Below are 12,065 nucleotides of genomic sequence, written 5' to 3' on the forward strand. Positions count from 1 at the left end.
TATGGTAATAATTAACAAGAAAATTGGCTTCTTGCTGTCAGGACCTCCAGCACCTGGATCATCATAGTCCAGACGCAGCAGTGATCAAGTAACAGTTTTTTGTATGACTGTCAACTGGGCCAGCACTTCTGGCAAGTGTACCGCTGTGTAAGTTGTAATATACTAGGTGCACTGTGGTTTTTGGACTCAAGCTCCGGAAGGTATTTGAAACAGACGTGTTTGTGTGTTTACATTTATATTCAACCAAGCTTGGTGACCACATTAGCTTGGTCCATAGGAGTGCTACTTTTAGGAATGCTCATTGGTCGATTGGGAGATTGCTCAGTAAATAAAAATAATACACACACTTAAAATTACCATTAATATGAATCATGTGAGGACAAAGTGTTTCAATCAACTATTTCAAGAAACATTGGGGTCACATAAAAATGAAAAAAAGAATTTTGAAAATGTATTTAAAAGGTATCATCTGCTTGACTTCAGATCAGCTCTGTGCTCTTCCCTCCCACACTCTGCAGGTCAATTAGAAAAGCCTGACAATACAACACACACACACACACAGGAGCTAACACGGTAAAGAATTACCAGGTCTAGATCTGAAAAAGACCAAACTCAGAAAGATGAGACCAGCACTGGGGGCTGCTTTCCTCTTGGGGAATCTGCTGAATTAAGAAAAGATTCCTGAGCGGCTAAGCAGCATTTCTGACAGCCTTGTGGGGTCAGGAAAGCCCTGGCACTGCCAGTGAATTGGCTGCAATTTCAGACAAAAAAGACTAAGGAAAAAAGCATTACTGCAGATGAAGATAATGATAAAAAGTTTTACAAACAGGAATTAAAAGTTGGAATTGTCTAATATAACAATTCTAAAATTGTATGCACCTAAAAACAGTTCTGAGAATACAGAAAGCAAAAAACTGACATCACTGTAAACTGACGCAAACTGCAATCATGGTAGAAGATTTAACACAGTTCTCTCAGCAACAGAAAAAGCAGAAAGAAGGTTAGCATATAGCGAATTTGAAAAAAAAAAAAGTGACAAAATCACAATCTAATTGTCATCTATAGAACTTTGCACCCAGTAATCGTAAAATATACATTATTTTCAAGCCCATGGAAACTGAAAATGTGCCTTTTACTGGTATAATGGAAAAATGTGTGTCCATAAAGACTAGGTAGAGTAGATTAATTTGGCCCCAGACAAAGCTGTATGACCCAGTAAGGCTTGAAGAGACTATGGTTTCAATATGTAAAGGAGTTCAAGAAGATAAGTAGGACTTCCCCAGTGGTGCAGTGGTTAAGAATCCGCCTGCCAATGCAGGGGACACGGGTTCGAGCCCTGGTCCAGGAAGATCCCACATGCCATGGAGCAACTAAGCCCGTGCGCCACAACTACTGAGCCTGCGCTCTAGAGCCCGCGAGCCACAACTACTGAAGCCCATGCACCTAGAGGCTGTGCTCCACAACAAAAGAAGCCACCAAAATGAGAAGCCCACACACCGCAACAGTAGCCCCTGCGCGCTGCAGCTAGAGAAAGCCTGTGCACAGCAACGAAGAGCCAACGCAGCCAAAAATAAATAAATTAAATAAATAAATTTATATTAGACACTGATGAAAGAAATTAAAGATGATACAAACAGACGGAGAGATATACCATGTTCTTGGATTGGAAGAATCAATATTGTGAAAATGACTATACTACCCAAAGCAATCTACGGATTCAATGCAATACCTATCAAATTACCAATGGCATTTTTTACGGAACTAGAACAAATCATCTTAAAATTTGTATGGAGACACAAAAGACCCCGAATAGCCAAAGCAGTCTTGAGGGAAAAAAACGGAGCTGGAGGAATCAGACTCCCTGACTTCAGACTATACTACAAAGCTACAGTAATCAAGACAATATGGTACTGGCACAAAAACAGAAACATAGATCAATTGAACAAAATAGAAAGCCCAGAGATAAACCCACGCACCTATGGTCAACTAACCTATGACAAAGGAGGCAAAGATATACAATGGAGAAAAGACAGTCTCTTCAATAAGTGGTGCTGGGAAAACTGGACAGCTACATGTAAAAGAATGAAATTAGAACACTCCCTAACACCATACACAAAAATAACCTCAAAATGGATTCGAGACCTAAATGTAAGATGGGACACTGTAAAACTCTTAGAGGAAAACAGGAAGAACACTCTTTGACATAAATCACAGCAAGATCTTTTTTGATCCACCTCCTAGAGTAATGGAAATAAAAACAAAAATAAACAAATGGAACCTAATGAAACTTCAAAGCTTTTGCACAGCAAAGGAAACCATAAACAAGACGAAAAGACAACCCACAGAATGGGAGAAAATATTTGCAAACGAATCAACAGACAAAGGATTAATCTCCAAAATATATAAACAGCTCATTCAGCTCAATATTAAAGAAACAAACAACCCAATCCAAAAATGGGCAGAAGACCTAAATAGACATTTCTCCAAAGAAGACATACAGATGGCCAAGAAGCACATGAAAAGCTGCTCAACATCACTAATTATTAGAGAAATGCAAATCAAAACTACAATGAGGTATCACCTCACACCAGTTAGAATGGGCATCATCAGAAAATCTACAAACAACAAATGCTGGAGAGGGTGTGGAGAAAAGGGAACCCTCTTGCACTGCTGGTGGGAATGTAAATTGATACAGCCACTATGGAGAAGAACATGGAGGTTCCTTAAAAAACTAAAAATAGAATTACCATATGACCCAGCAATCCCACTACTTGGCATATACCCAGAGAAAACCATAATTCAAAAAGACACATGCACCCCACTGTTCATTGCAGCACTATTTACAATAGCCAGGTCATGGAAGCAACCTAAATGCCCATCGACAGACAAATGGATAAAGAAGATGTGGTACATATATACAATGGAATATTACTCAGCCATAAAAAGGAACGAAATTGAGTCATTTGTTGAGACGTGGATGGATCTAGAGACTGTCATACAGAGTGAAGTAAGTCAGAAAGAGAAAAACAAATATCGTATATTGACGCATGTATGTGGAACCTAGAAAAATGGTCCAGATGAACTGGTTTGCAGGGCAGAAGTTGAGACACAGACGTAGAGAACAAACGTATGGACACCAAGGGGGGAAAACTGCGGTGGGGTGGGGATGGTGGTGTGCTGAATTGGGCGATTGGGATTGACATGTATACAGTGATGTGTATAAGATTGATGACTGATTAAAAAAGAGAGAGAGAGAAAGAAAGAAAAGAAAATTAGTATTTCCTAATGCAAATAACTTAATTCACTAAGAAAATAAATACTGGTAAAGTAATTTTTGTCTTGTATGTGTGTTCATCACCACAGCTTAATCTTAATAATATTGTTTTAAACTTTTTCAATAAATCCAGATGAAACAGAAAAAAAAAAAAAAAAGAAGAAGATAAGTAGATTATCCCTAGAGTCTTGGTGACGCCATGGAATCAATGTTTGGCTGGACCTAAGATGGTGAGAATAAAAACGGAAGAGAGGGGCTTCCCTGGTGGTGCAGTGGTTAAGAATCCGCCTGCCAATGCAGGGGACACGGGTTCGAGCCCTGGTCCGGGAAGATCCCACAGGCCGCGGAGCAACTGAGCCCGTGTGCCACAACTACTGAGCCTGCGCTCTAGAGCCCGCGAGCCACAACTACTGAAGCCCACACACCTAGAGCTTGTGCTCCGCAACAAGAGAAGCCACCGCAATGAGAAGCCCGTGCACCGCAACAAAGAGTAGCCCCGCTCGCCTCAGCTAGAGAAAGCCCCCACACAGCAACGAAGACCCAACGCAGCCAAAAATAAAATAAATAAATTTATTTTTAAAAAAAAATGGGAGAGAAAGAATAGAGTGGGAAGCGTCCACGCAGCCCTCCCTCCCTTCCCCTGCCCCTGGAAGCTGCACGAAGACACTCTGAAGTGTGTGAAGGGGAGAAGGATAATGCAAACCACCATCCCTCTGCCTAAAACTAAAGGGAGGAAGAGTAAAAGCAGAGTCTTCTGTGCAATGCGGCAGACGGCTTAGCTTTCCTATGGCCGAGCCCTACTTCCTTTCCTTCGGACCTCCCATCTCCTCTTCCCCATCCTGTGTCTGTCTGCCTTGCCCTTGAAAGCCGCACTAGGTTCTAGACGACCACCCTTGCCATGCCATCATCACAACCATTTACATGGGGGGGCCAAACCCTGCAAATCCAGAGTTCTTGTCCTAACAAGCCTCACCCTATGAGAACAATCTGCCTAGGTTCCCATCTCATTCCTGCCCCAATCTTCAGAGAGAATCAATGGACCCTCAATGTTCTTTGCTTTGATCCTCAATGTCAGGGGGCCTAGAGACATGTTTGTTGTGCTCTAGGCACTTGGATTAGAAATGTGGATACGTGGATGAGGCCCGTTAGGATTTAGAGAGCTTGAGTTGGAGCGAGAAGCCTGGGGTGGGGTGGGTGCAAACATGACCTGTGCTCTTCAGATGACCCGGGAGCCCTGGGTAACTGCCCGACAGCCCACTTACAGGTTAACTGGGACCCCCTCCCCAGCCCGACCTAGTTGCAGGATATATACTAGTAGGCTTTCCGGACCTAGAGTCGTCCTGACCTAATTCTCTGAAGGAATCTCAGCAACACCAGTAAGTCTCTCCCTCATTTCTCCCCGAGTCTGGGAACATTTAGTGCTAAGAAGAAAGGGCCACTTCAGCAGCTGGGTTTCCTTCAAGCTCCCGCCAGACCAGAGGCACACATGTCTCCTCTGGAGCCAGTGCTGCGTCAGGCCCTTCTGCATCCAGTCACTTTTTTTTTTTTTTTGAATTTTTATCGGTTTATTTAATTATTCTATCTGAGAGAATTTTACAAAGAAATAAATATTTTTGCCTTTTAAAATATGAGTTGAATTATATGCTTTTCCTATTTATTTTCAGTACCTATGAAGAGATAGCATCTTTCATGTATTAAGGTCTTGCTTCATGAGAAGCCACTGGAAATCAACAGCGCTTCATCTCATTTGGCTTTGTCACTAGTTGTATGACGTGAGGCACCTTATTTACTCGGAACATCAGTTTTCTGAACTACGTTAAAAAAGTGAGCATGGGTTAACTTGTGTAATTTTTTAAGAGTTCTATATTTTTGAAAGTCAATAATGCATATTTTTTTCTTAATTAGAAACAAACCCTTGCCCTGCCACCCTTAGAGGATTGCCATAAGAATTAAATAGGATGGCATACGTATAACAGCACTGAAACCTCACAAAATGCAGTTACATATTTTGGTTTTGGTTTTTTTGGCCACATGGCGCAGCATGCAGGATCTTAGTTCCCCAACCAGGGATCGAACCCATGCCCCCTGCAGTGGAAGCACGGAGTCTTAACCACTGGAGCGCCAGGGAATTCCCCAGAGTCACATATTTTGATTCTGGTGTCTGGGCATGTCTGTGCTCATGCACTCAGCTGGCTGTTTTGAAATCACCCACAGTCCAAAACTGTATACCCTGAGCACTTCCTGGATTTTTACTAGCATCACTTCAGAAGTAAAAGCACGTTGATATTTGCTCTAAGTGCCTTATGAATAAGTAACTTCTACTGTTTGGGCCTTGCTCCGTGTCTGGCAGAAGGCCATCCAGACTTACCCTCATACATCTCCAGGATGTGAACCGTGTCTCCAACCTGCAAGGACAGCTCCACATCTTGAGAGGCATTGTAGTTATAGATCACTGGAAAGGAGAAATAAAAGAGGGAAATGATGGCATCAGTTGGCAGTTAAAATACGAGTCACCAAACACATTAAAAAAAAAAACAAAAACGAGTCACCAAAGAGCACATTCAGTGGTTAGTGAACCACTCCTCCAACAAATAACCCTCTCTTTAACCATTTCAGGTGAATTCCCCACTGGAAAGCAGACAGCATCCTCCTGGACTCCCGTTACTGGTATGTTACAGTCATACTTCCATCCAACAAATATTGGTTGGTTGCCTACTACGTACCACGTACTGTGCTAGAGACTGGAGATAGAGTGTTGAAACACACAGATGTGGTCCCCGTACCAGGGATTTTTAATAGTTTAGTACGGGAAGAGATATAGTAAATATATTATTACAGAAACAACTCCTTAATTAACATGGTGATAAGAGTTATCAGCCTACAACACCATTGAGCTTATGGTCTCTAGGGCATGGGGCGAGCAGTCTCCCGGCTTCCCTGACACAGTAACTGGCGGCCAACGGACCACGTGTGAGTCCCACCTACCCCCCCAGTAACAGACGAACACTGCCTCGCCCCAGCTCTAGGTACCCTGGGGAAATGGGGTGCCTCAGCCCTTCCTTATCAAGGTGACCTCCATCACCACAGTCCTTAGGACTGGCAATGACCGGACCACAATCATACAAAGCAGTAGACTAACTCTTGTAACTCCAAAAGAAGAAGGCAATCCCATTTTAAGATAGGTAAGAGCTCTGAAGAGACATTTTACCGAGAATCATATATGATGACTAATAAGCACCAGAAAAGACGTCCAACAACCATCAGTCATCAGGGAAATGCAAATTAAAACCGCAACGAGATACAACTTCTCACCCACCAGAATGGCTATTAATTTTTAAAAGGCAGACTTGGCAGGAATGTGGAGAAACTGGAACCCTCATGCATTGCTAGTAGGAACATAAAATGACACAACCTCTTCAGAAAACGGTTTGGCAGTTTCTTAAAAAGTTAAACAGAAATGTACGTGCAACCCAGCAATTCCGCGCCCAGGTATCTACAAAGAGAAATGGAAACATGCTGACACAGAAACTTCACGTGAATACTCATAGCTGTTGTGGTAGGCAGAATAATAGCCCCCAAAAGATATCCACATCAGATTTTGGAATCTGTGAATGTTTCCTCAGGTGGCAAAAAGTGTGAGTTAGTTAAGGATATGGAGAGAAAGTTATTCTGGAAATTCAGGGTGTGGTCCAAACACGGTCACACGTATCCAGATGAGAGAGAGACACACAGGGAGTTTTGAGAGTCTCACAGAAGAGAAGGCAACATGAGGACGGAGGCAGAGGTGGAAGTAACATGACCTCAAGTCAAGGATTGGCACGACCACTAGAAGCTAGAAAAGGCAAAGGACGGAATCTCCCCTAGAGCCTCTAGAAGGAGCACAGCCGGTCAACACCTTGATTTTAGACCTCTGGCCTTCAGAACTACGAGAGAATAAAATCCTCCTGTTTTAAGTCACCAAGTTTGTGGTAATTTGTCAGGACAGCCACAAGAAACCAATATAGCAGCATTATTCACAACAGCTGAAAACTGGAAACAGTTCATCCACGGAAGAATCAGTGGATAAGTAGAATATGGTCTGTCCACACAATGGAATATCAGTCAGCAAGAAAAAGGAATGAAGTACGAACACATGCTACAACACGGATGCTTCAAAGACATTATGCGAAACGAAAGTCACATGCACAAAACATGTTAGGCTTCCATTTCCTTGTGACGTCCAGAAGAGGCAAGTCTATCAGCGACATACGGCAGCTGATTGTTTCGTGGGTTGTGGGTGGGAATAGCGACAGAGCACAACAGGCACCAGGAAGCTTTACAGAGATATGGAAACATCCTAAAACTGGATTGGATTGTGGTGATGGTCATATAACACTGCACATTTACTAAAAATCAATGAACTATATGCTTAAAGTGGTGGATTTTTTTAAAAATTTTATTTATTTATTTATTTATGGCTGTGTTGGGTCTTTGTTTCTGCGCGAGGGCTTTCTCCAGTTGCGGCAAGTGGGGGCCACTCTTCATCGCGGTGCGCGGGCCTCTCACTATCGCGGCCTCTCCTGTTGCGGAGCACAGGCTCCAGACGCGCAGGCTCAGTAGTTGTGGCTCACGGGCCTAGTTGCTCCACGGCATGTGGGATCCTCCCAGACCAGAGCTCGAACCCGTGTCCCCTGCATTGGCAGGCAGACTCTCAACCACTGCGCCACCAGGGAAGCCCCAAAGTGGTGGATTTTATGGTATATAAATTAGACTTCGATGAAGCTTTTTTTTTTTTTTTTTTTTTTAAGGTAGATGTATTTCTTGCCCTCTCTCATGATGAGTGAGCTGCATCCTTTCAGGGAAAAAAGAACCGCCTTAGCGATTCGGTTCTAACCACTGACCTGGCCATCCAAGGAACCCACGATGTTCCCCATCTCTGCAGCTCTTATGAGCACATGAGGCTGGTCACTCAATCCATCAAACCATCTGCCAGATCCCACAAGGGTCATTAAGAAGGCAAGAAAGGTATCCAATCCAATCGTGGTAGCTACTGCTCTTTGCTGAGCCTGCGATGCGCCGAGATCACCAGCCTGACTGCAGGTTCATCACAGTCAATCTATCCCGGGACGGAAGGAGCAGACCTCTAGCCCCATGTTTTTCAAGTGGCCTCTCCTGTTGCAGAGAATCACCCGAATATGTGCTCTTCTGTAGTCTTGGCACAGAAGTCTGGGCAGATGATACTGGAGCTGGTTTGCTATTGAGCTTGTGGACGATCACATGAATTCAGAATAAGGTCAGGCTGACGAAGTGGGCTAGGAGAAACCGCGCAGCGTTCAGAAGGAGTTAGTTCCTGGTTCCTAGCCTTCTTCGTGGGCCACGAGGCCACAGCTCCTGATCCACTGAGGTTCACTTCCTTCGTCTAACTGCTACTTGATTCAAATGTTTTGCCCACTAGGTATACTGCTGGGTCTCCATAGAAAATGTAGATCTCACATCCCTGAATCCCTCGAGCCCCCATTCACTGCCTCCCCCCAAACTGGTTCCTCCCACTGGCCCCGCCAGCAGATGGAATCAGGAAGTAGAGAGGTTGCTGTGTCACAATGTGTTGTGTAATCACCAAGCTTCACCTCTTCCTCGTCCTTAGTCACCAGGAAAGTAAGCAGAAGCTCTCAAAGGCAGCACCTGGCACTGTAGCTCCAAGCTACAAACACCTACCAAGGACTGCTGTAAACACACACACACACACACACACGCGCGCACACACACACACACCATAGACTATTATGTTTCCTTAAATCCTAGATTCCCGAGCCTGACAATCAAAGTGCTCCCGAAATTATCCTGGCCTTAATTATCCACCTTTGCCTCCATCATCTGCCAAATTCCACCCTCTGCTCCAGTCAGGACTCATAACCTCCCCTAAATTCTGTGCTCAGCTCTCGGTTTACCTCTGCCTGGAACAACAGCTTATCTGTTTCTTCCTCACACTGTAAAGCTCACATTCACAATGCAGTTCGACAAATGATTACTGACTCCCTATCACCCTGCAAGGATCTCTTTTTTCTCCGATGTCCCGCAATTTTTCCTTTAACACAGTTTGGGCTTTAAATCACAGATAATCTTGTGTTATCCTCTGCCACCGATCAGAAGGTAAACCCTTCATGAATGGGGACCTGGTTACACATTACTTTGTGTCTTTCACATTCCAAGGCACTAGATGAGGCCCAAAGAAGGTGCTCAAAGCACAAGAGTGGCCTCTATAAAACCCACCAATCGATTCAGTTATTCACCACTTCTTCCCCGAACTTCAAGGTACTTCTGCTTCCCTCAGAAGCAGCAGCTGTGGTTTCCCACCACTCATGAAAGGGATTATCAGCTCACCTCTCTGGCCTCTCTTCTGCTAATTACACGAGAGAATCTGCCTTTCCAACCCAAGCCTTCAAAGAGCTTCACATGGGAAACACATTCTTCAGCAATGCCTTTCGCTGGAGTGACAAGTCACCAGTTAGAGGGCATTTGTACTATCTGTTGCATGTCTTTGGGCAGAAGTACTAACAAGATTTCCAGTCACTTACAATGTCACCTATTTACGCCAACAATGCACTTTAGAACCATGCCCTCCCCATCCCCCTCCTTAATCCACTTCATTTCCGTTATAATTTACGATTTCACTTCCATATGGAATACAGTAATTGTATGGAGTGGGTGCCAATTACCATATTATTTAATGAGGAAACTGAGACTCAGAAGGGGTCAGCACCTCGCCCCGAGGAGCCCAGCTTTACCAGCAGCAGAGCTGTTTCTGATGCGGTCCTGTGAAGACCCATTCATCCCATTTTACCAGGCTGGTCCATGATGCCAAAGGGATGCCCTGGGATAGCCTGGCAGCAAAGAAAAGAACCTGATAGATTCTCAGTATGTTGTCTGCCTTAGAATCCTCTCATTAAACGAGACCCCAACTTCCCCAAACACTCTTTATCATACTGGGTTGGCCAAAAAGTTCGTTCTGTTAGTGAATACATTGTTCAATGAAGTTCTTGGTGAAAATGAAAAATGTCTTTTATTTTTACTTAAAACCAAACAAACTCTTTGGCCACCCCCATACAGGCTGGTGATCCTGTTGTCTGCTCGACTGGTGCTATTTCAAAAACAGGCATACAACTAACATGCTCAGTGGATCATGTTTTCTCCCTAGAATGTGAATAACTGTTACAGAGGAAGACAGAGGAAGGAGAAGTAAAGGAAACCCTGTGGGTTAAACAAAGCAGACTCAGTTCTATCAGTTACACATGCATGACCTTGGATGAGTTCGTCTGGGCCTCAGTTTCCCATCTGTAAACAAGGCATGGACCAGATGACTCTAAGGGACCCCTATGGCTCCAACAGCCTCTGATTCACGAGGTTCTGATAAGAGGCAAGAGAAACAAGTTGTGTCGTTTCGAATCAGCAGGCACCACCGCAATGTCTTGTTTTGTCTGAGGAAATTAAACAAGAGAAGGGAGTCGCTGTGTATGAACCGCCTTGCTGGCTGCTATGTGTTAAGGTTGGGAAAGACAAGCTGCTGGAATTCCGCCCTGAGCAGCTTACTGTTTATATCGCGAAAGTATAATTTTGCAGAGCCAACTAGATAAGACAGTATGTCTACAAATGTAATGTAGTTTGCATTTTACCAAATCTTTGATTTGGCCTGGCCTTTTCTTTTAAACCAGACTTTCAGGAGAGAGGAAAAAAGAGAAGAAATTTGAGGTCTTAGCATTATGCAACAAGAAACCAACAGAATAAGAATAGTCTGATAGGCCCCAATACGAGGATTGATTTTGACAATGAAAAGTCGATGGGTTACTAGTAGTTAATCTTTCTGATAAATTAGGCTTTTTCATGAATCCTCAAATTACAACCCCCTGAAGAATAACTAAAACATGACGTTTTCTATTAGGCATATGGTAGCGTCTATAAAAGAAAGATACAGCAAACACAGAAGGAGGTCCTGACTTGAGTTGTCTGCTATTCAGAATGTTATCAAGATGATCAAACTTCCTCTTTTTCATTATTATCTTGATCTGCCTACTTTCAGCCATTAGAACTATTAAGACTAAAAAGGTGTCTTTATCTTCACCCTGGGGTCAATGCAATAATGTCCTAGAAGGCCAAGTGGACTTTTTTCTTTTGCTATTTAATTCCAGTCTACTACAAGGATGAGACAATCAGATTCAACAGGAAGTATGACCCCAGGAGTTAAAAAAAAATGTGGTTTTATGCTGGTCATTCCAATTAGGCTCCAGACTGGTCATCCAGGTCAGGGGCTGTCAGATGAGGACAACAGCTTCTACTTGTCACCAACAGTCCTCCACAGGAGCAACTCTTACAGGATTCTTAACTTCATTTTCTAGACCTTTAGGAGAATTTAATGACCAGTTAGGAGATTTAATGACCAGTTCATTGGTTATTCTTTAGAAATCTCTATTTTAAGGATTATATCTATCTGTGGCTAGAACAGATAAATATATCTTTAATGGGAGAGATATTTCACAGATATAAACTCAACTATGGTTTATTTATTTCCTCACTGGTACCAAAGGATTACCTCCAAGCCATCTCATTTAAATTAATATGAAATTAAATTTACATGAAACATGCAAAGCTAAAACAAGGCAACTCAAAATTGCAGAATAGAAAGTCTTTGTTCTACAAACACCAGGAGTTTCCCCACAGTGTGTCTATGTAAGAAATGGAGGCACCAGTATATTCTTCCAAAGAGGAGAATGTAGCAGAGCCTCTAGGAAGATGACAAGCCCTGGTAGACACAGGGTAA

The 12,065-nt window shown here is 43.3% G+C and overlaps 1 protein-coding gene across 2 annotated transcripts in view; it reads right to left on the reverse strand.

Moving 5' to 3' along the window:
* The window catches only part of DOCK5 (dedicator of cytokinesis 5), a 214,915-nt gene that overhangs the window by 148,389 nt on the left and 54,461 nt on the right, over positions 1–12,065 (reverse strand). For both annotated transcript variants that reach the window (XR_014247657.1, XM_082402765.1), the window contains exon 2: positions 5,643–5,726. Coding sequence is in view for 1 of the 2 variants with exons in the window: in XM_082402765.1 (XP_082258891.1) it covers positions 5,643–5,726 (84 nt within the window). In the remaining variant the exon portion in view is untranslated. The remainder of the gene's footprint in view (positions 1–5,642; positions 5,727–12,065) is intronic.

This window comes from Balaenoptera borealis (genome assembly GCF_965194805.1).
Source record: "Balaenoptera borealis genome assembly, chromosome: 8".
NCBI classification, from domain to species: Eukaryota; Metazoa; Chordata; class Mammalia; order Artiodactyla; family Balaenopteridae; genus Balaenoptera; species Balaenoptera borealis.